This window comes from Crocodylus porosus, unplaced genomic scaffold (genome assembly GCF_001723895.1).
Source record: "Crocodylus porosus isolate Cpor-Errol unplaced genomic scaffold, CroPor_comp1, whole genome shotgun sequence".
NCBI classification, from domain to species: domain Eukaryota; kingdom Metazoa; phylum Chordata; order Crocodylia; family Crocodylidae; genus Crocodylus; species Crocodylus porosus.
Genome location: NW_017728886.1, coordinates 10,924,148 through 10,949,110, shown reverse-complemented (window position 1 = coordinate 10,949,110; position 24,963 = coordinate 10,924,148). Strand labels below are relative to the sequence as shown.

Here is a 24,963-nt window from a genome sequence, read left to right as displayed (position 1 = left end):
GTTGTGTGTGTGTGTGTGTGTTGAGAATGGGGCCTGTATTGGGTTAGGGTGTCTGCTCTTGGGGAATAATGTGAACAGATGCTTTTCAACAGTTTGAAACAAGCTGGAGCAGAGGGCTATTATGGATTAACACTGTGAGTAGCAGCTGGCTCAGTGCTTGTGTAGCCGTTAGTCTCAATAACACATTTAGAAGGTGGAGAGGAACTCCTCTTGTGTCCAGATTAGGGGCTGAGTTACAGTTTCATTGGTTGCCAATTGGTTGAGCATTGGAGTACAACACCTCCCACCCTTGCCTCACAGATGTTCATGCTCCTTCATTGTGTGCAAATAACTGTACAGTTTCCCAGTGCTTTGAGCTAAAACCATGCTGTTTCAGTAAAAAAAAAAAAAAAAGGCACGTTTATTTTTCTTCCTTTTCTGTTCTTTTTTTTGTCAGTTGGTATGGGAGAACCTTGATTGAATATTGTCTGTTCTGTTTTCATGAGACTGATCTCATGTTTCAAGATCTACATTTTGGTTTCAATGCTGTTGTCTAACTAGGTTCTGGGATGAATTTACTGCAAATTTGTGATAAAAGGTGGTCCATGACTTGCCTCAATGCTTGCGCACCTGGGCTGGAAGAGAAACTGGGACACACTGTACCATCCAGCTCAGTATTGGTATGTGCCAGTGCAAAATAACTTCTCCCTTATAAGGTGTTGAAAGGTTATGGATTAAAGGAAAAAGATTGTTGTAACTTCTTTGGCAGGTGCACTAGTGATAGACGCTTCCTATAACACCCACACACATTTGTTTGACCGGAGAAGAATGTACAGTGTTTATACTATTCCCTTTGTCCTAAATCAATAGCACTGCAGAAGTAGAGAATAACATTCAAATTTTTTAGCCGTGATGTTATGTGGTTGTCTTAAACTGCTTCTGGTCTGATGGGTTAACCCCAGTGAACTATAAGAGGTATTTAAAGCCCCAGAGTTCACCTAGTGTATTTTTATTGGTCATATTGTCAAGTCAGATCAGGCTGAATATTTGCATAAATTGATTGACTTGCTCTGAGCCGCTGCCATGGGAAGAACTTTTAGCGCGGGCAGTGTGTACGAATGGGAGTCGTCACTAGCCATTGTAACACCAGCACTGCTTGCTACTAATACAGTTGACCCATCTGCTAATGGGCTGTGGTTTTAGTGTGGAGTGCTAATCTCTTGGTATCAGCAGTGAAAAATGGGAGGAAAATTTGTAACAATAACTAAAAGTGTCCTCTTACTTTAAGGATAGTCTCATTTCAATTACTGGTGAGTGAGACTTAAAGGAATAGGATTCTTGACCTAAAATAAGACGTGCCGCAAAGCATTTGACGTGGAGAAGTATGCTAGCTGTGTGCCTGTGCTTATTTGCATATATACCTGTCCAAATGTACCTATAAAAGCAAATAGAAATATTTGAATCTGTGTGTATAGGTATACACTCATGTTTCTTGCTCTAAATAAAGGAAGACAAAACTAAAGTGTTAAAATGCTGTTATTGTCTTGCCTATTTTAGAATCTGATGTAAGGAATTTTTCTTGGAAGATTTTTTGTGCATGTCCTACAAAGATTTCAGTTAAAAAATCTCTAGAGGCTCACAGTGTAAATTGTAGCTTATGTACAGTCAGCTGGATGTCTGTCTGTGCTTCAACATTGCATGGTTACTGTGCACTTTTCAGCTTTCCTTACTTTGTATTTATTTTGTTTTTAGGGCTCCATTGCTCCATATTATATTCAGCGCTATGGGTTTAGTCCGGACTGCAAAGTAGTAGCATTTACTGGGGACAATCCAGGTGAGAGAGTAAACATATATGATGATGGGATTTTGTGGGATTGTATACTCATATCCAGTGACTCCATCTCATCAGTTCTAATGGATAGGAACTTTTTCCCAACAGCCTTCTATTGCTGATTCTTCTAGGATAAGCACACTTTGTGTGATATTTACTGCAGATAGACTTGTTAGTGCCACTCACTATCACGGTGCACTTTATTTGCACCTTAATCAATTTGGTTAGGTTTATTGACGCTTCAAAATTTTTTCTTGCCAACAAGTAGTTCCATGTTCTCTTAAGCAAATTTGTTTTTTGAAGTGCTTGGTTTTCCTCTTCCTAGTCATAAAGTGAGACAGAGGTTAGATCAGAGACTGGCAATTATCTGGGCGCACAGGCCCCATAGGCAGTTTTGGGGAGCTGTCACAGGCTGGTCAGCACTGCCCCTGCCCCCTGGATCTGCTCATGCACCCTGCTACAGCACCCTATCCTGCAACAGCCTGTGGCTGTTCCCTGGCACCAGCTCCCAGCAGCAGCTGAGTGCACAGCCTGGCCTGCCCCACACCCACTCTAGACTCACCTTGGCTGGAGCAGACCAGTTCTGGACCAGGCAGGATCTATGCACACAGCCCTGACCCTGGCGCACCCTGCACCTGCTCCAGACCCACTTATGATGAGCAGTGGCACCAGCCAGGCAGAAGCTGCTGCTGGGTGCAGGGGTAAAGCGGCCACCTTCCCCACACTGCTGCCGGACGCTTCTTGCTGTGGCCCAGAGCCTGGACCTGGGCTACCCTGCGGGTCCTTTCCATTGCCACTGTTGCCCTCCTGGGCACCCGAGAGGCAGTGCTGGTGGTAGTGGTGACGGTGGCGGACAACAGGTGCAGGGCAGCCTGGGTGTGGGCTTTGGGCGGCCGCAGCAGGAAGGGCCCAGCAGTGGCGAAGGGGAAGCAGCCACTTTTCCCCTGTATGCAGCAGCAACTTCTGCCTGGCTGCTGTTGCTCCGCTCATTGTGGGTGGTTCAAAGCAGGTGCGTGGCGGGCTGGGGTTGGGGCTGTGTGTGTAGATCTTGGCTGGTCTGCTCTACCTGGGTATGAGTCCAGAGTGGGTGCGGGCCAGGGCTGGGGCCAAGGCTGCGCACGCAGGTCCCCACCAGGAGCTGGGGCTGGCAGTGGCGGTAGGTGGAAGGAACTGCCACTGCTTGGGCTGCCTAGAAGTGGTGTGCAGCTGTGGAGCTGCCCAAGCCCTGCTGTATGCCCAGGGGCAGCAGGACACACCATGGACTGGATGGCCCCTGCACCAAGTGGGACCGAGGGACCTGCTGTGGGGTGGGCAAAGTCCCTCTGCAGGCTGCATCTGGTCTGTGGGCTGTATTTGCCCACCCCTGAGTTAGAGACTCATTCTAAGTACTCTTTCGTTCTATCATGTTGCTGGCCTACATATAAAAGGGGAAAAAAACCCAGTTCAACTAAACTATCTAAATGAATATAAATCAACTCCCAAGTCTTTAAAATAAATCACCCTTTAAAATGTAAAGGTTGTACAGGTATAGAAATCCTATAGAAAATGAGGTGGAGAATCTTATAGTATTTGTTCAAAATATTATGGCAGTCCCTAATGGCGTGACAGTGGCTTGACAGTTATTTGGGTAGAATAAATAGCATAGTTTTAGAAAATAATAATATAGTGACAGAAAGCAAAGCCTACTAAAAAGTATGTTGCAAGCAGTCAGTACTTTGGTTCATGCCTCAAAATCCTAGAAAGATAATTTTTTTCACTTATCATGTGAGTTCAGAGGTGTATTGGTATCTTTTACTGAAATTCTGATTAAGATACGATTGCAAGGATTTCAGAATTCCTAGCTGTGCATATATGCTGAATTTGGGACATTTGTGTAAATCTTGAAATCTGTTGTAGTCTGTAGTACAGAAACCCTATTTTTCAAAAATTATCTACCACAGTAGCACAGGGTGTGGCCCACAAAGCCAGGATTTCCCCTTACCTCCTTAGTTCTAGTTGCATGTATTAGCTACAAAGCCATCCTTCCTCTCTGAAGTTTAAATCCAGGAAAGCACTTGAGCACTTCACCTGTTTAAATACTTAGGTTTGGGCCTAAGATGCATTTAAAACTTGAGTGGATAAAACACTAGAAACAGTACCATAGAGAGCAGTGCTGCACTGGACTAAAGATACCATGACAGATTTTTCATCTCTAAGTCCTTTCATTCTCTGATTCCAAATACAGACTCACTTCAGTATTTTAGTAAAAGCTAGCACAAGCACATAGTCTTATTTTGCGGTGGTGCATAAGCCCCTTTTGTGCAGTTTTTCTGCACAGAACAGTGTGAGACCTCCAGGGCAGTATTATTACCTTGCATGCTTAACTACCAGTTGAACATTATTATTTATGTTTTCAGCGTCACTGGCAGGAATGAGGCTTGAAGAAGGGGACATTGCAGTAAGTTAAAATGTGTTCATGACAGCTGTCCAGACCCTGAGTAATTAAAGCCATCATAGAATATAAAATACAAACTTCGATGATAACCGTGGGTCATCAACTAAACCAAAATAGAGAAGCTGTTGTTTTTCTGCGTGCTGGACTCTGATTCTCGTTTCAGTCCTTTTTGGAGCTGGAAGAAGGATGATAAGCAAACTCTGGGAACGTTTATGAATCCCTAATTCTCTTGCTAGTTGTGGACTATATTTCACTGGGGTGACAACCAAACCAGAGTTTGCTGCAATAAGAATCCAATTGACTTAATGTGTGACTTAAAAACAATTAGCAATAAGAACAAATGGATTTCATTTAATGTCTGTATTGCCTTCCATGCACATTGTGATAACACTTCAATTATTTTCTTCCCCAGATTAGCCTTGGTACAAGTGACACTCTGTTTCTGTGGATTCAAGAACCAATGCCTGCAACAGAAGGTCACATTCTCTGTAATCCTGTTGACTCTCGAGCCTATATGGCACTTTTATGGTAGTATAGTTTTTTTTTTATTATTATCTGGGATCAGTAAGATGTTTTTCTTGTTCTGCCATTATGTTTTATTTCATTCACAGAATGATACATTATTCAGCATATGTGCAGTATAAGATACCCCCTAGAACACAGAAAGTTCTTCCTTGTATCTAATCTACAGTTGAAACATATAACATCGCCATTACTTAGGGAACCAGGAATTTATTGTGACAAATATATTCTGATGCCAGCAAATGGGATAAGGTTCATTTCTGTGCAAGCTGAGATGCCTGATTTAACAGTCTTGGGAGTAGAAGCAGAAATATTGTGAAAAGTAAAATTTTGGAGCTTGAAGTTTGACCCAAATGTTAGAACTTTTGCATTTTTCTAGTGGTACCAAAGGGCCTTTAAACAGAGCTCAAAGGGGAGATGACAATGCCCCCTTCATAGGGGTGAACCACTGCTGCTGTTCTGGGACATACTGGGAATATCCTTGAAACATATTGATGTCCCATGATATCCAGACACCTTTCGCTGCTCTGCTTTGCCTCAGAGTATGGTTTTGCCCCAAGTTAGCCCTCAGATTCAAGTAGGTAGAAAGATTGGCTCAGATTGACCTTTGTATCATTCTTTTCCCTATAAGTATGGCTATGCAGAGGTGGCTCGCTCAGAGAACCAAAGCTCCTGGTGAATGTTTTTTTCCCCAAGTGTGTACTTCATACATATCTTATGTACCTATTTATGTAGCATGCCACTTATTATTTCTTACCACGGCGGCAGCATTTCCCTTCTTTTAAAGCTAACAGAATGCACAGTATAAAATAATGATAATATTTTAAACATTTCTTCCCTCTCTGTCCGTTTCCCCTCCAGCTAGTTTCTTCCACAGTTGATGCCTGAAAGACCTACACAAACATAAAATCTGACTATTTGTGGTCAGGGAGGGGGATGCTGAGATAATGCTATTACACCCTTTTCATGCACCTCAGCTTAATTTGTTGCTGAAGGCCAGATTTCTGTTTCTTTGAAAGCACTACATAGAGTTAAACCTCAAGGCTGTTTGTGAAACCGTGATAAGTAGGTGTTATTAATTCCCAGTGGGCTTCCAGAGAAAAAGTACTATACTATTACTTAACAAGGAGCTATACCATTACTTAACAAGGAGATAATGCACAATGCAAACACTGTAGGTATTTGTTTTTAAAATAAATACTCTTTACAATAGCATGTGGAAGTTTCACAGCAGAGCTTTTGCCTTGCATATTTACTGGTGTACCTTGGACTATCTCTGTTTTGTGTGTCATGTCATCTGGACTCCCTTTCATCTTTCAGGCACTGATCACAGTTCTTGTCCAAACACTTCAGAACCGTGTCAGCAGGCAGGCAGTGGACATTTTGGGGTCCTCTCTAGGTAGCAGGTATCTGAGCCTTAGTTGCTTGTGAAACAGTAATCAGTAGCTTTTAAACACTGACCTCATAGGAGACCTCTTTCTTCATTCTGAGTTGATCATCCTCTAAGCCTTTTTTCAGTTGATGTACCCCTGGGTCTCAGAGTGAGACTTCATGTATCCCCTTTCAGTGGGATATTAATTTTTATCTCAAACTATGTGTAAATTGTGTATTATAAAAATGGCAAGATACTCATACAAAGACTTTTCAAATTTTCAAGATGTTGTCTTAGGCCCTTCGACCTGTGTTAGACAATGTATGAAGTATATCTCACGTATCCCCTGATGAGGCTTCACGTACCCCTTGGGGGGTACATGTACCCCGATTCAGAACCGCTGCTCTAAGCCCATAGCAGTCATTTTCAATTAGGGTGCCTTGAGATCCTTTCAGGGGTGCTGCACAGGGGTGTCATACAATGTTAGCTTTAGGTGTGCACACATGATCACAAGACAAACTCAGATTTCAACTAGGAATCGGAAGTATTAAACACATTCTGCCTCGTGGTCTTTCTGAGTTCCTTGCAACAGAATAATTTCTCTATTATTTTTCTGTAGTCCAAAATCAAGTGAAAGCAAGACTTAATGTTTGCCGAAGGGTGCCCTGAGTCTAAAAAGGTTGAGAACCAGTGGCCTGTAGAGCTGTTTAACTTGTATGCTTATTACTCCCCCTATCACGTGCTTTGAGTGTCAACTCTTGGGTGACAGGATATGACTTTGTCGAAGCTCATATTTGGATTTTAAAAACCCTTATAAGTCCCCCTGCATGCGTGTAGACACAGAGTATTCCAGCCAGTCGGTTTTGCCCCTTCTCAGCTTTTCTTCCTTTCTTCGGGCCAAACAAGTATAGTACTGCACTAAAAAGCAGATGGGTTATATATACAGTGGAAACAGCTAAACTGATTATATAAAGAGCACACACATTAAATAAACTAAAATGATAAATATTTTTATCTCTAACCCTGAGCAGTGGTAATCATCACCTAGTGCTACAAATAGCGGTAGTTTGGAAATTGTAGTTAGTATTTTGTTTGTTTTAGTTTTAAGAATGGCTCTCTGATGAGAGAGAGGATCAGAGATGACTGCGCTTCAGGATCCTGGGATGAATTCTCCAAAGCTCTAACATCTACAGTTACTGGAAACAATGGAAATCTGGGTATGCATTTTGGCAAGATTGGGAACTAAGATTTGCTTTAAAATCACTATCTTGTGAACAGTAGAAGTCAAAACTTGAGTTCGTGTTAAAGGTCAGGAGTTAAGAAACTCAGTAATGAGCAGTTGTAGTGCATGCTCAGAAATATTCTGTGTTGATACAAGATGGCTTTAAGTTTTGGGTTTCCATTTAGTAGTTGCTCAGTAGAAGCATCTTATTCTGGAAGCTATGCATCCTGGTACATACTGAAAATAGATATTTGGGGGCATAGGACTTTGGTCTCCAGATAAAGAAGTTTAAAATACAGTAGATGAAATTTCAGAACTACACAACCTGATAGGGTGGGCCAAACTCGGTACTAATTTAATTGTTTAGGGGCTTATGCCCAGTGCCCATTGAATCAAGCCCTAAATGGCTAGTAAAATGATTAGGAGCTGCAACTCATTGAAGAACAAAACAGTCCAGGTATTTCTGGAAGTGGGAACAAGTCGCACCAAGTCCCAGAAGTCAGGCATTCCAGAACTAGGAAAAAAATCATGTCCCATCCTGACCCCACCCACGTCGGTGAGGGTTCTGTTAGTCAAGTGAATGAAGCCTCCATGTCACCCTTACATTTTAAGATTCTTAGTCCTGTTTTTATTAAGACCTGCTATTAGGGGCTGTTTAGAAAATATAGAAGACAGGCCCTTGTTGCAGAGCTAATCGCTTGTCGTCACCTGTGACGCTTCTTATTCTCAGCTCTACTTCCTGATCTTTCTGTCTTCATTTTCTTTTTTTAATTCCTTTCCTGCCTAAGTTTTCTGACCACTTTTTGTGTCATCACAAAGAAGCAACAGACTTTTGCCATCTGTAAAAATCTCACTGCCTCCTACCCAAACCGTATTCACATGCCATCTCCACTCTGACCTCTTACTTCTGATGCTCTCTGAAGTCGTCAGATCTGACACCCAAAGCCTTCCAGGTTTCTTAAACTCCCTTGATTCCTGTCTCTTGTTCCTTTCTTTTTTCACCTACTGGGTACACACTAATACTGCTTCTGTGGTACATTGTATGTACGTATATGCACATGTATTTTGGCTGATAATTTCATTTAAGTAGTAAAGCTTGGCTGCTGGATTTGTCTTTTGGTATATAGTTTGCTTTTAGATGCTCCAAGCCAGGAATGCTTTGAAAAACAGTTGTTAAAACAAAAAGGAAAAATAAATTCTGGAAGTGTGTGAACTGGAATTGGTCAGGAAACCTGCAATTTGTTTTTTTGTTTGTTTATGGGAAATTCTTACAAAAACAAACACGAGCAGCAAGGATTTTTTAGGGTGATATCTTTTCTTGGATCAACTAGGTAGCTGGGATAAAGCTAGACAAGCTTGGGAATGCAAGACATTCTTTCTCATAGTTTCATAGTAGGTAGGGTCAGAAGGGACTTGAGCAGATCATCAAGTCCAGCCCCTGCCATGGGCAAGAAAGACTGCTGGGGTCAAATGACCCTGGCTTGGTGATTATCTAGCCTCCTTTTGAAGACCCCCAGGGTAGGAGCCAGCACCACTTCCCTTGGAAGTTGGTTCCAGATCCTAGCTGCCCTGACTGAAGTAGTGCCTTCTGATGTCTAGCCTGAACTTACTCTCAGTCAACTTATGGCTATTATTCCTAGTTACTCCTGGTAGTGCTCAGGGGAGCAGGGTCTCTCCCGTTCCCTGCAGGTCCCCCCCCCAGGTAAGTTTATAGGCGTCAGGTCTCTGATCACAGGAAGCCAGGCACAGCATAGTGAAAAAAGGAGAGGGGAGGGAGGGAGAGAAATTCTCAGGGGTAGCAGACGCGCAATTAGCAGAAGAAACCAAAATGACTCTCCTCCTTTCTGATTGGCTTTGATCTCCCAGGAATCATTCTCAGCTTTCCTGTTTGGAAAGAATTCAGGAGCTGGGTAAAATATAACGTGCCATAAACACAATATCAGTGTTTACTGCTTGTTTCATATAGCACTTCTACACATGCTCCAGGAGTGGAAGGGGTGAGGCTTTAATTAGAGAGGCTCCAAGAGCCACTCTAATTAAAGCACCACAGCTTCTTGTGTATCAGCAACCCTGCACTTAAAAATGGCGGCGGGGGCACTTGAGCTAAAGACGAGCATTCGTTCAAGCGTCCCTGCCACCATTTTTAAGCGCGGGGATGTGGATACACAAGATGCAGAAGGTGCTGGAGCGCTGTAATTACCACGCTGCAGCAGACTCGATTAATTCAATAAAAAATCCAGTGAATCCAGTCTCCTCTGATGTGGTTTAATTACAGACCATTGGAGCAGCCTCCCTGCTCACATACAGGTGTCCTTAGCATCCAGTCATCTTATAAATTTTTGTTCCCAAGCTTGCTTTCTCAATTTGTTAGGTAGATTTCCCTTTGAGCACAAGTATAGTAAGGTCAGAGAAGGAGTGAGAAACGTGCTCCACTGCTTTATGAATGAGGTGCTTCACCGTGTCACCTTGCATTGGTGAGTGCCCTAAAGTTACGAGCATTGCATTTTTCTAGTCATTTGCTGAAATAAGATACTTTTTATTTGCCCTTGTTTTCTTTTGCACAAGGAGAAAACATGACGGAGTTTAAGTTGTTTTGATTTAGGTTTCTATTTTGATGTGATGGAGATTACACCTGAAGCTGTTGGGATCCACAGATTCAACAAAGACAACAAGAAGGTAGTGACAAGCTATTTAATATTTCATAGTAAGCTATGTTTGGCATTCATGGCTTATGGGAGTCTTTTGTACCTGGGATTCTTGCTTTTGGGTCACATTTCTTGGTACAAATCTTTGGAGTGATTATGCTGAAAGATTTTTCTAATCCATGCTCTAGTCATGGGAGGTGAGCTTTCAGTATAGACTAAACTTGGAGATGATTAAGAATTTGCTGCAAACTGCTTTTTTGGTGAAAAATGTGGATTTGTTGAAACCCAAACTGTTCATAAAACCGAGTAAGTTTGGGCAAAACTCCCAACTGATTTTTTTTATAAAAATTAATTTAGAAATAACCCAAATGAACACTTTATGATATTTGAACCAAAATGTTTCATATTTTTAGGCCACTGTTTTCATCTCAACACTTAATAAATCTAGACAAAGAATAAAGACATAATCGTGATGAAATCTTCCAGAGTTACTGAACAAAATGTTTCAGTTGAGCTGAACAGAATTTTTTTTCCAGATTAAAAAAAAAAATCAAGATTTACTTTTTTCACTCCAGTATGGGATGGGAGCATTTTTTGGTTTCTGTCAATTTTTTCTGAGACTGGGGGAAGAAAACATTTCCTATTCAGTCTTGCTCTAAGCCATTCTAGCTAGTTATAAGCTGGTCAACACCCCTTTACTCTGTCCTCCTGCCTTGCCTGACTGTGAGAATTGTGAAGAAGCGGAAATTATCAAGAGGAAGATTAACAGTTGTTGTTGCCACCTCTAAGTATGAAAGTCTGTGTTTTTCTACCCTGACATCTATTTCTATGGGCACAAACAAACCCATCATCAATTCATAGAGCATATATGTGTATGTGATGGTAGCATAAGAGTGATGTTGTAGCCATGTTGGCCCAGGAATTATGCCAGAGGCAGGGATTTCTTAGGGTGAGCTGTTTTATTGAACCAACTATTTAGCTGGGTAATTAGACGAGCTTTTGAATGTAAGACATTTTTCCTCGGGTCTTGCATGTTGAAGTCGCCAGATTACATACATTCAGGGGTATAGCTATCGGAGGGATATGAATGAATTGCAAATAATTGCCGAGGTTTGGATAGGTTGCGGTTTTGCTTTCCCTTAGGCCTACAGAGTAAAGAATGTGTTCTGCCTTCTTGTGTCTGTGTAGGTCAGGGGTATTGAATATATGGTCCACAGGCTGGTTTCAGCTAGTGGAGCTGCTCCCTTCACCTGCTAGGTTACTAGTAGGCCAGGGAGTTTTGGGGTGTAGCTAGTGGTGGGTGTGATCCCAGTGGATGTAATTGTTGGCAGCAGATGGAGAGCGAGGGCTATGCTGACAGAGCCCCACGTGTCCTATGGCTGCTTGGCCCACTGGCTCTTATGTTGGCCATTGCCAGTACAGTGCTTGCCACAGATCCAGCCTGTCCACAGATGCACATCTGGCCTGGGACACAAAGTGAGCTTGATAAAGCTCCTGTAGGTGATCAGAAAACAGTGGGTGGGTTGTCATGAAACAGAAGATCAAATCAAATTGCAGTGACAGTTCCTTGGACAAATGACAATTTGATGGAAAGAAACATCTGCATATCCTTTTCCTCTCTCTTGGGCAGTGAGTGTTGTTTCATAGACTGGATTATTAGGTTAATCAGGAAAGGTGGTACTGAAACTCAAGGGATATGCATGAGCCTTAGTCAACTGAAAATTCTGAGAGGTGGATAAAGAGAGATTGATAGTGTCCTGTATTTATAACCTCACCAGTAGTCTCTTAAATACTTTTTGATTTGTGGCTGCATAGTCGATTCTTAATGTTGTTCAAAAGGTAGGCTGTGAAAAATGTAGTCTCAAGATTAAAGATTCTCCCTCCACCCCTTAAACAAAAGGACAAATCTAAGCCCGTTTTCTTTGTTGGCATTGCCTAGCGCATCTGAATTATTTCTAAACAATCCCAAAGGGAGATAATATTCCTGAGGTGAGTTTCATAAGTCGCCATTGGGGCTGAGGAATAAACACAGAATTTACAACTGGTATTAGAAAGATTCCCCATCGTGCATTGATTTTGGGCTTGAAGGATTTGCCAACAGTGCCAAGGTTATAGGCTGTATGCTTTCTGTCAAGAGTCTCTGGGAGTTTTCTTGTATGTGATTGAAGAATAGGGGTTGAGTTGTGAGTGCAGGCTTCAGGGTGAAGCCAAGGATAATGAACTATAAATCTGTTTTGTTTTTTTTTAACTCAGCTCCAACCTGTTGGTGTATACTACATAAAGTGCATGTTAATTTAATGCAATTCTCCTTTGATACAGGTTCCAGACTTTCCAAAGGAAGTAGAGATACGAGCATTGATTGAAGGGCAGTTCATGGCTAAGAGGATTCATGCTGAAAAGCTGGGATATAAAATAAGTAAGTAGGATTATTAAAACAGCAGAACTAATTGGGCCAAAACGAAGCACATTTGGGTCACGATGCTGCTGGTGATTGTTACCTTTCCTGACAGATGCAGACACCAGCGTAAACTCTAATCTAGACTGTTGTGAGATGCCATAATTCACTCTGCCATATCAGCCCTGCTAAAACTAGGTCTCTTTCTGCAGAGTTCATGGGGAAATAAAGGCTGTGGATTGTTTTTAGAGGCGTCCTTGCTATTTCAGTCTTGTTGGAATTCATTGCTAATGATTAAACTTTGAGTATGGATTTCATCTAGCTCAAGTGGAAGGAAGACTAGCTTTGTAGCTAAATCAAGAGACTGTGACGTAGCATCTCTGTTCAGTTCCTGGTTCTGTCATAAGATTTTCTGGGTGACCTTGGGAAAGTCACAAAATCTCTGTGCCTCAGTTCCCCATTTGTGAAATAGAGGTAATGTTGAAGCTTCCTTTCTCGTATTCTCTTCCTGTATTCTGTATTTAATCTATCAGCTCTTTGGAGCATGAACTTTCTCTTGCTCTACATGCTTGTATAGCATATGGGTAAAGAAATTCCTAAGTTGGCTAATATTGTTATGTAAATGACAACAAAAGAGATTAATACACTGCCAAATAGCTAAATTTATGGAAAGATAACACACTTAAAATATCCTAATATTGTGTTTTTCATTTTTTGCCTGTTTTCTATTCTTTCTAATCAAAGATGCTGAATCCCTCTTCACCGTTTTCAAGATGATGCCTGGTTTTACATTTTTAAAATTCATCCATCACAGTTATCCCTTGGCACTTGTGCAATTGAGAATAAACTGGTTCAGCATGGTAAATGGCCCACAGTTTTGCTTGGGAGGGCACAGTTAAAGAAAGTGTGAAAATAAATTGTTAGAAATCTATGAATGATGGCATTAGAGTCCTTTTCAAAGGAGAGAATGGAGTCACCGAAGAGGCTCGTCTGCTCTTACCAGTGCTTATCACACATCTTGGCCCGTCTCTTAACCACTCTGTGTACAATACTTAAAAGAAAACAGTGCCAGCAGTCCTTTGGTTAGTGTGAATATAAACAGATTCTCTCAGTAAATTAAGGCATAAAGAAAACTCTATCCTGATCTTCTCAGGCAAAATGGGTCTTTGCTGTTCTCTCAAGGTTAACAGCCTTTGTTGTATCTTGGATATGCAGGGACGGTGTGACACACAGGAAGACATCTGGCCTCTCCCTCTTACTAAGTTGACTTTCCAGCCTAAGGCCCCTGGCAGATGTGTAGGTGAAGGTGCAATGGGATCTGCTGTGGGATTCCCACAGTTCCATTTTCTGCTATGCCTCGTGTGCATAGCAGGAGGTATGATTGTGGAATCCACCCAGAGATCCCATCATGCCTTACTGATGGTGCACAGGATCATGTTCCCATGCTCCACCTGTCCTGGCAAGTAGCAAGCTTCTGTGTCTGGGAGGCCAGTTGGCTGATGGTGCATCATCTACCCCCCAAGACTGGGAGCCAACAGCTGATGGGCTTCCAGCTGTAAGGGTGCATCATGCAGCTGGGAGCCTAGATCAGCTGATGGTGCTCCCAGCCATGAGGTGTACCTGCCCCTGTGGCTGGGAGCCCCAGTCTGGCCACACATTCAATTAATGATGTGATAGCTACCAGCCACAGAGTTACTACTCATTGTTTGTGTAATAACTTTATGACTTGTTTTATCACACTATTAATTGCATTAATGTGTGGCCAGGTAACAATCCAGGATGTGATTAACAATTTAATCATATCTTAAGTGTGTGCTAGGGGCCTAAGTCTCCAGTGTGAGCAAGCTCAAACTTGCTTACTAGTCTGTTGTGATTTTAGACTCGACTCTACCCTTCCTTTGAATGTTGAGTTGCTTTTGTCCTTTTGCTGCAGAAGATGAGCTCAGTGAGACCTCCAGTTTCTGCTCTTTAATCACTTGGGATGTTACATACTGAGCTGCTAAAAGAATCTTCTGAGGAGCCCTTCAATCGCATTGAACTGAGATTGGAAAACGAAACCTGGGTCTCCCTTGGCAGCTTGTCAAGTGCCAAACTGTCAGGCTGGACTTCATCTGTCAACGTAACGGCCTTAAATTCTGTTTTAAAGAGATTATTAACTTATTACAGCCTCAGAGGAGAAGAACCCCTACTGAAGATAGTAAAATAGATGTTTAATATTGTATTATTGTTTGTGACAATAGTATCTGACCTGTCTGAGGAGTCAGTGCTCCATCATGCTCTTGTCAGTCTTGCTAGCCATAAGTGTACACAGTTGTGAGTCACACTCTTGAACAAATTTACAGACAACATCAAACTGGGAAGGACTGCAAACACACTGGAGGATGTGAGTGCAATTCAGAAGGCTCTCAGTAGATTGGAAATTTGGGGTAGAACTAACAGGATTAAGTTCAGTGTAGACACATGCAAGATGGTACACCTCAAGAGGAATAATCAAAAACACATATAAAATGGGTGATACCTTGCTGGATGGCAGCACTGTGGAGAAGTAGATCATAGACTCAATATGAGGCTGCAGTGCAATGCAACTGCACAAAAGGCAAATGCGGTTTTGGGCTGCATCAATAGAAGTATTAGGCGCAAGATACGGAGGCTGGTAGGGCCTCTACATGCACTGATTAGGCCTCAGCTGGAGTACTGTGTACAGTTCTGGGATCCACATTTTAAAAAGGATGTGGAGAAGTTAGAGAGGCTGGCAATAAAAAAGATCAAGAGCTTGGAAAACAAGTCATAAGAGGAGAGGCTGAAGGAGCCAGACATGTTCAGTTTAAGGAAAAGGTGCTTAAGCGAGGACATAATGACAGTCTTCAAATGTTTGAAGGGCTGCCATAAAGAAGAGGGAAAGCACCTTTTCTCTCTGGGTCTGAGTGTGGGTACTGAAGCTTTAAGAAAAACTTAACCTAACATGACACTTACGAGAAAAAGAATTGGTAGATTTGGCAACGCTATTAAGTATTTATACATATTGAAAAGATTGCCCCTGCTATATTCTTCGACTTCATACTGGAGATGATGCAATTGATTATTTAAAGAAGCAGTTGGAGCTTCAAATGCAAAGGTTTTTTTCTGTGTCCATTTATACCTCACTCTTGAAATGACTGTAATACCTGCCTTTGCCCCTTGAACTGTATCCTTTCAAAAGCTTGGCTTTATTTAGCCTAGCAAAATAGAAGGCAAAGAAGGGCTAGTTCTTTAGAAATCCATCAGAGGTTTCAACACCAGAAGGGAGGAAGAGCTATTTGGACTAAAAGATAATGTTGGCATGAGAACAAAGTGATAAAAAATGTCCAGCCTAAATTGGTTCACAGACATATGAAGCAGGTGTCTAACATGAGAGGAGTGAGGTTCTGGTAAAACCTGGCCATGTCCTTCACTACAGAGGAAGGTAAAAACTCTCACAGTCCATACCAGTCTGAGCACAGGGTAAAATTCCTTCCTGACCCCAGGTATGGCGATCGATTTGACCCCGAGTGGAGGAGTCAAGACCCTCTAGCCAGGAACCTCTGGCTTTCATCCCAGCAGAAGCATTGGCACACCCCTGTCAAAGTTCCCAGCCTTGGCTATATCCAACACCCAGTGCCTCTGGGGAGGCTTTAAAAACACCCTGATGTGTAGCAGAAAGAGGTGGCTGGGGACAGCCAGCAAAGCTCAGAAACATGAGAAATACCCATAGTAGAACATAGGCATAGCTACGCCTAGATCATCCCTGACCAGTGCCTGTCCAACCACTTCTTGAACACCGCCAGTGTTCAAGAGAGCACCTCATAGCTTCCCTAGGCAGTCTATTCCACTGCCTCGCTGCTCTAACAGTGAAGAAGTTTTTTCCAGATATCCAGTCTAAACTTACTTTGCTGCAGCTTCAAGCCATTGGTCCGTGTCTTCTTGGCAACAAGAGAGAAAAGGTGATTTCCCTCTTCTTTGTGGCATGGCAGCCCTTCAAGTATTTGGAGACCGCTATCAAGCATGTCTAGCTCTTTCAGCCTCTCCTTGTACAACTTGCTTTGCAAGCCCTTGATCTTCTGTGTTGCCTGCCCCTGGGCCCTCTTTAACTTCACAGTCTGTTTAAAATGTGGAGCCCAGAATCCAGATGAGGCCTAACCAGTGCCGAGTAGAGGCACTATTAACTCCCTTGTCTTGCACCTAATGCTTCTATTGATGCAGCCCAAAACTGCATTGCCTTTTGTGCGCCTGCATCACACTGCAGACTGGTATTGAGTCTGTCATCTACCAAGACTCCCAGATCCTTTTCCACAGTGCTGCCATCCAGCCAGGTGTCCCCCATTTTATATTTGTGTTTTTGATTTATTCTTCCTGAGGTGTATGTAGCACCTTACATTTGTCTTCACTGAACTTCATCCTGTTAGCTCTAGCTCAACTTTCCAATCTGTTGAGATCCTTCTTCTTCAGCATGTTTGCAGTCCTTCTCAGCTTTGTCATTTGTGTGGGTAGAGGGGGCAAGAAATGCAACTGGTTTTTAAGTGGGAGCTGGGTAAATTTTATTAATTCAGTGGCATGGTTGCGTGTGACCCAGTAGATCCCCGTGTTCCTGTAGAGTCCCTGGAACATTTTAATGTTTTGTTTTTCTGCATCAGAGGAATTGTTTGGCTTGGCAGTAACTAATGGGTAAATTACTTCCAGAAAGAATTGTGCCTACTTTGAGCATTATGCATTTCTCACATTTCCCTTTATGCTGTCCTTTATTTAGATGTCCTGTTCTGTTCAGATAATGATGGCAACCTCTGAACCACATTTGTGAAACCACCTTTCAAACAAGACACATTTTTAATGTGTTTTTGGGTACAGATTTCAGAATACCATAATATTCAATTTCCAACAGGACTCAAGATGCTCTTTTTCTAGCTCTGTTTCAACAGCTGCCATTTTTATGTGTATAGTGATGTTTGATGAACCATTTTAAAAGTCCACCTGCTTGTCTTTTGGATGTATGATTGGATCCCCTGGTGCAAGGGGATCCTAATGAACATATTTGTCTGTAAGGGAGATTTCCTCACATGGATGGATGTTGTTTGATAGGGTTGGATCAGTGCCTAAGAACTGCCACGTACTAGGTCAGGGCAGAAGTCCATGTATCCCAGTATTGTCTCACACCATGGCAGAGGGTAGATGCTGATGGGGGAGATAAACAGGGTATGTCCAAAATTTTCTACCCCCTGTTCCTCTCTCACAGTAGCATTCCAGTATTTGGGTACCGCAGCTGCCCCCAAAACCCATGCATCCTCCCCTTCCCCAGTGAACACATTGCTCCCACGTAAAAGAAACGTAAACCAGAAATACCAGAAAACCCTCTGTCTTTTCCCTGAGGTGCTGCTGAAGTGCAAACAACTCCTGTAGTTTCCTACCTCTAGACTTTGCAAAGGGCGGCTGCAGGGGTAATTGCCCACGGGGACCTGAAACTGTCTGTTTAAACCAGGGTTACCAAACTTGTCTAACCTCACAGGCTAGCGGAGTGGCACTGAGCTTGTCCGTGGGATGAATCAGGCCAATGGAGCCTCCATCCCTGGCCCTCCCACCGCATCTAGCGGGTATGGCACCTGCTCCTGGACTTGCACCAAATGGAGTTGCCAGAGAGGGCACTGTGGCATGCATCCAGGGTGCTGTGTGCCAGGCTGGCTTGATGTGCCCTGCGTGGGTCAGCTCAGATCCTGGGATCACACTGTGGGACCAGATGATGGAGCCCTGCTCCTCCCTCATCTTGAGGTCCTGTGTCACCACTGCCCACCCCCCTGTCTCTGGGATTGGTCTGATGCTGCCTTTCATCCTAGAGCCTGGGGGCCATCTGGTGCACAGGGCTGCATCCTGCAGGGCTCCCCACAGGCTAGATGACACAGTGCCAGGAGCCGGATTTGGCCTATGGACCAGGGGTTGAGCAATAGAAAAAACCAAGGTGACTCTGAGAGATCATAATCTATATGCTTTTCAAAATTTTGCTTTCAGTGGCATCTGAAACTCTAGGTACATTTCAGCATTAAAAAAATAGTTTGCCAAAGTCCAGTTGCAGAGTCTTAAAAGAGTGCTGTGCTGGCTGTGTTTGGGTGCAGCCATGTGCACGTGTACAGTTTAGTTACCAGGAGAGGGCAGTAGATTCCATCTCATGATTTTTTTCCCCACTTAAAGCCAGGATATGTTTTTGTATGTCAGTCTCGTTTTTAAGCCAATACAAAGTCACTGGGTGATCCTCGTGAGAAAAGTTGAACCTCATATTAATGGCAATTTAATGGCCTTAAAGCTGCGTACTACTGTGTTCCAATTGTCCCAATCTTGCTTTATCACATTTCAAGGGAAATAATTCAGCAACACCCTGTATCCTGTTTTGATTGTTTACTTATGGGGTTGGGTAGGTGTTGTTAACTAGGAACCAGCAAATGAAACTTGCTCTGCTCCCCTTGTTTATATCCTCTGATTCAGTGATCTGAAGAGATAAGCTGAAGGCTTTGTGTTCCCTTTATTTCCCTGGCTTTTTGATTGTACCGTAAACATCTTCTGTTTTTGTCACTTTCTTTTTTTTATGGCAATCCCCTTTTAAAATCTAATCTCAACTCGGCAATTAGAGTTCAGAGACCAAACACTGGACATGTCTGATGTATAGATCAGGGACCTGCTGTAATAAAATACTGGACCTCTTCTACATCCCCTGATATCAAAACCATGACACCTTTATAGGGAAAATGATGGTGTATGCAGCCCCCCTGACACAAATAATCACGACTGCTGTAAACTTGTCAGGAAGTTCAAACTGATCAGGCAGCACATACTGTAATGCACTCAATTACCCTTGGATGGGCTGATCCTGCTCTAAACCTCACACTGATGTTGATGGAAACAGTATAAGACCTCTTCTTTCTTGGTGCTTTACCAACCTGAGCAGCCCCAAGCAAGGATTTTATTTAGTATTTTTGGACAATCCAAGTTTATAGTTTTAATGTCAGAGACACTATGAAGTGCACTGCCTAAGGAGGGAACCCTGTCCCCACAGCCTATCTGTGTAAAAGGTGGTACAGAAGGACACATTTTGGAGGGAAATTGTACATGTGGTGGAGGTTACTGTGAGGTTCCCAGAACCTCAGTGCTCTGTGGTTGTGGTTACATAATGCTGTGGTTGCCTGACATTCACCTTGCAAGATCATTAGCACAGGCAGCAGAAGGCCAGGGCTAACAGGGCTTAGCCCCCACAATCATAGGACAGCAGCTAGGGGTGCAGGGCAGCCCGGCTCCAGGCTGCTGCAGCGGGGGGAGATTCAGCCATGCATAATCTGACATGCATCAGACCCAGCGGGATCACAGCCCCGGTGTGTGGATTACTGCCCAGCATGGCATCCAGGCAAGTTTCAGTCTACTCTGTGAAGGGCAAGGAGCTTCATGGGGAGGGGAGGGGGCAGATCAAGGCCTCTACAGTGTGGGAGGGAGTGGGACAGGAGCAGGGACTGGGGTGAATGGGGCCCCAGGCTGGGTTGTAGGACTATCAGAGCCAGGGTGGCTCATCCAGGGGCGTGGGATGACTGCTGCTGCTGCGTGCACCCTGGCGGAGGCCCAAGGGGCATATGGCCGGCCCCACCCCCCCGTTTGGGTGTGGGGCGAGACTGGGCTGTTGCTGCAGGCTGGGCTCTGCGCCCCACTGCTGCTGCTCCAGGAGTGGCACAATGCCATGTGCCTGTCCCCTGCCTGCCTGGCAGCAGCAGGCACATGGCATCATGCGGCTCTCAGGGCAAAAACAGTGGGGCGCAGAGCCCATGTGTAGTGGCAGCCTGCCCTTACCAACATGTACAGATTGGGGTGGGGACATGTGCCCCCCCACGCCTTTGCTGGGGTGTACCCAGTGGCGGGAGCCCCTCGATGTCCCTGGATAAGCTGCCTGGGCTCTGAGTGTCCCACCTCCCACCCTGGGGCCCCATTCACCCCAGCCCCTGTTTCTGTCCCGCTCTTTCCCTCGCTGTGGGGTCCTTGATCTGCCCCCCCCCCAACGCCCCTTCCCCATGACAGACTTACCTGCTTGGGGGGGGCCCCTCCCAAATAATATTTTTTCCCTTTGCCTTTCATCATTAGCTTAGTCTGTTGAGTCTGAATCTTGCTGTCTAATTTTGCCGTGCAACACAATGAAGGAAGTTTAGGTTTATAGGCAATCCAATCTTGCATAATACATGCAGATGCAATGTGCAGTTCTTTACAGCTGTAGATCCAACCCTGTGTTAATGGATGTAGGTTGTGTAATTGTGTAAACAGTATGTTTGTTTCATGATGTGGAATGCTGTGACAAGTCTCTTGCCTATGAATGTGACATTGCTTGCTTTCTTACGTGTTAATAATATTTCAGGGCATGAAAGGGTTCCTTTTCCTCCGATTGGGGAGGGGCCCGGGCAGCCATGTATTTTAAAAACGAAGTTCTAAGGTATCATCTGCAGGACAAATGAGTGTGTGCCATTGCAGGTTCTCTCTGTGGCCTAGCTTCTAACAAGGCTGGTGCGGTAATACTGAACCTGTGGCACGACCTGCTTGCTGTGCTCGCCTGAGGCTCTTACAAAGCCCAAAAGAGCTCTATTCACTCTTGCTTTCCTTCAAGGATGCTGAACTGAGCAAATTGTCCAAACTCCTCCCTACTCTTAGCAGCTAGCAGGAAAAAGGAGAGGTATGTTACAGTGAGAAGGAGTCCTAAACCATTCGTAGTACTTGCACGATCGTTGTCTGTGATACTGAATCATTAGGTCCTGATGATGCAAGATTATGAGTCGCACTGGATCATGTAATATCAGTCCATTTGATGCTGAGCGGCCAGGGGGCGTTTCTCCTGGTACCTGTTGCAGGCCGGTTAGCTTTAATACTAGTCCTATCAAACAAGCTTCAGTCTCTAGTAATGCAAATAGAACAAACCAAAATCCTTCATCCTCTGCAGACATTAAAGAGCCACTTTCAGCTCTGGCTTTTCCCCAGCACAGCAGCCTCGCTTCTCTTCTTTGCAAGCTGTTCCCTCCCAGCCTCCCCGCTTTTTTTCTTTTCTTTGGGTCTTAAGTTCATTATGCACAGATGGGGGGGGACACGTGCAGACATTACCAGAATTGACATTAGCAGAATGTCCCAGAGTCGATCATCCATAACAGGGCTGCCCGCCCCATCTTTAGGGGACAGACCACCCTATTACACTCCCTGGTCCTGGAGAAATTCCTGACATAACTTTTCTTCCATCTATAAAACAGTTTCCTGCTAATGTCTCTGTGTGAGTTATTAGTGAAATATGTAATGGCTTCTTTTTTTGACTACAGTCACTATTACTAGTCTTGCCTGCAGTAACCAGCATTTAATTTCTCATGCTATACATTTTCAGAAGCTTTCAGGAAACCTTGATTCCAGGATCTAATGTGTTGTAACTCTGTTTTATCAACTTCTTTACATTCAATACTGAATAATGTGGCTACTTGAGCTGTAACTCTGTTGTCCTTTCCGTCTTTGAGGGAAGGAGGCCTGTGAGCGGAGCCATTCTGTAATGTATACAGATTATACTCATGTTTTTGCCCCGGGGGACTAGAATTTATCAACCCCCCTCCACCCCCCCTGCAAAAATGAGTACTAAAATGTTGTGTTGGCTGCATGCTTGTGCATTACTATTTGTTGCTAAGAGCACTGCTGTTGTTTTAGAAGCATGAGGGTGGCTTCTGTGTTTGAGGCCTGTAGTTGGCAGCAACCAAGTGAAAACAGCTTAAAAATAATTAGTGTGTTCTGTTTGTGCTGGCAATGAAGGCTGAAATCCTTGCTATTATTAGTGGAATTGTTGCACTATGTCTGATTGTCCTGGACCAGGACTCCGCTGGTATAGGCACGGTGAAAACAGATTGCATGTTTCAAGCTTCCCATACTGCCTTTTGCTGATAAACTTCAAACCAGGTATTCAGGGGAAATCATTCTAGAGGTGAAGAGAGGATAGCGGTACCTTCTCATTAATCAGAGGCTGGATTCTTTTGCCACTGAAACCAATGACAAAACTAAAGGATCTCATAGCCTCGTCTCTTCTGGTGAAGATGCTGACAGGTACCAATTGTGATGCGGGTGCCTGCTTGCCAGCAGCTTGTTTGCAGCCCCTCGGGATTTTATACAGGCCATAAAATCTCCATCACATAGCAATGATTTCTGGCCGTGATCAGTTGGGTTTGGTTGAAAGCTGGTGACGTGGAGGTGAAAGGCCTCTGAAAGGCTCATTACTAGCTCTTGGAGCCATCTAGTCCATGTGCAGAGCTGCTCCTTTTTACCTGGTGCAGGGCATCAACAAAATCACTTGAACTCATTTTTAGGAGCTAAGAGATAAAAAGTCTCTAAAGGAAGTGACTTAATGGGCTGTAAGAAAGCAGTGTACGTGCGTGAGAATTTCTTGCATGCAGCGGGCATTGTCTTGCTTGGAATCTTTCTATTGTTTTCTCGTGTTATTCACGTAAAGGAAACATGGATAAACAGAAACCCCGAGTATTTAATAGCACGATTGGAGCTATCTGCCTTTCTTTCCTGACATGCTGATAAGATGTTGTCATTGTCTGAACAATTGCTTTTAGTTCAGTCAGCATAAGGCCAAGTGCTCAAACATGCAGAACTTATGCTCTGGTTCTCTGGCTGTTTTCGGTGGGTGAATTATTCACACAGGCTTCTGCAAACAGTCAGGCCATCGGTGCCCTGGGTCACAGGAAGTCGAGGGGTTGGAGACTGATTGGGAGTGGGGATAGTGGATGATTCAGTAAAGGGGGAGCATTCCCACCAGTATTTTTCTGAAGATTTTTTCTGATCTGGTTTTACCAGTGATGTGGCTCTTTTCCCTTGTTTTGTGAAAAAGGAAGGTCACTAGGTAACTTGATTGCAATCTTTAAGTATCTGTACAGGGAACCAGAAATTTGGTAAGAGAGGGTTCTTCAGTCTAACATGGGAAGGCCTAGCCAAATCTGCATGTTGAAGGTATACAGATTCAGACTAAAAATCACATGCACATTTTTAAGAGTCTGGATAATCATTGCAACCAGTTACCCAGTATTCATAAAATACTGCAGTCATCTTGGCTGCTCTGTAGCTAAGCTGTATGTATTTTCTAGCCTTATTCTTTCCTCATGTGGCTCTTCCATCTTTCTATATTAGTTGCTCAAATGTGAAGGAAGATACTGGACTTTGAGTCATCTCCCTAAAGATTCTCCTCTTGCTCTAGCTGTCACTAAGAGCCCGGAGTGAATTCCCTTTTTAATGGCCTCGAATGTCCTAGCTTCTCTTATGAATTTGGTATTATATGGCATTTTTCATCTTTGTATCTCAAAGTGCTTTGCAGTGCATCAGTTGAGGTTTGGGCCAGTAGGATTACTTCTATAATAAAAGATGCCAGATACCACCCTCCCCCCACCCTTCTCCACCTACCCTATTTCCTTAGCTATGCATTGGACTTTAGATATGGTTGTGATATTGAAAGCTTTACAAAAGAGACTGGCACAAGTTTTTTACAGTGACCTGGGGGGGGCGGGGGCTGGTATGTATACATACATATGCATTATACATATACATATATATATATATATATATTTAAGTATGTGTATATATGTGTGTGTGTGTGTGTGTGTGTGTATGTATGTATTTTTTTAAGTAGCTCACATTTCAGGTGCCTGCTTGAGAGGCATCCTAAAATAACTGGATTTTCACAGGCTGGGTGCTGTAACACTGTCTGAAAGTCATAATCCTTTTGGGGCTCATAACTGAAGTACCTAAACTAATATCACCTTGCTTTGGAGATTTAGGCCTACTTCTTTTTTCCCCCTCTATGGTCCCTGTGTACATCTTGCATATCTGCCATGAAAATGTACCATTCCCACCACAGAATCGCTGCACTGTCCTCTCACTACAATGGTTGATTCAAATGGAAAAAAAAATACTATTTGTTTAAAAACAACTATGTGACAAATTTGGCGACATTGGAGTGACTCCTCGGTTTCTCTTCACTGGGCCTCCGCATCTGTAGGAAGCAGACTAGCTTTTGCCCTGGGGTAATTCTTCCCCCAGAAAATCGCAGTCTCTTCAGCCCCAGACCAGACCTTACACTTCCAGTAGAGGAGGTCTGCCAGCTTGTGGAATTGTTCCCCTTTGATTTGCACAGTATTAGAGGTCAGTGGTTGTCAACCTTTTTAAACTTAAGGCACCCTTCAGAAAATGGCAGTTCTTACTTTTCACTCATTTTTGACTACAGAAAAACAATGGAGAAATTCTTCTGTTGCAGAGGGACCATAACAGAGCAGACCGTTTTCAGTGCTGTATTCTGATTTGAAATCTCTGGGTTCATAGAATAGAAGTCGGGTCGGAAGGGACCTTGTAGATCTTCAAGCCCAACCCCCCCGCCTGGGCGGGAGAAAAAGACTGGACTCAAATGAATCCAGCCAGGTAGGCATCAAAACTCTTCTTAAAGATCCCCAGGGTAGGAGCCAGCACCACTTCCCTTGGAAGTTGGTTCCAGCTCCTAGCCGCCCTGACTGTGATGTAGTTCT

General features: G+C 43.6%; 1 protein-coding gene across 1 annotated transcript in view; it reads left to right on the top strand.

The window, feature by feature from the left end:
* XYLB (xylulokinase) overlaps window positions 1–24,963 on the top strand; it is a gene marked incomplete at its 5' end in the record, with an annotated part of 118,917 nt that overhangs the window by 19,195 nt on the left and 74,759 nt on the right. Inside the window, 7 exons of the mRNA XM_019555110.1 lie at window positions 541–659; window positions 1,732–1,813; window positions 4,207–4,247; window positions 4,657–4,772; window positions 7,240–7,355; window positions 9,963–10,036; window positions 12,325–12,421. Coding sequence (XP_019410655.1) covers window positions 541–659; window positions 1,732–1,813; window positions 4,207–4,247; window positions 4,657–4,772; window positions 7,240–7,355; window positions 9,963–10,036; window positions 12,325–12,421 — 645 coding nt within the window. The remainder of the gene's footprint in view (window positions 1–540; window positions 660–1,731; window positions 1,814–4,206; window positions 4,248–4,656; window positions 4,773–7,239; window positions 7,356–9,962; window positions 10,037–12,324; window positions 12,422–24,963) is intronic.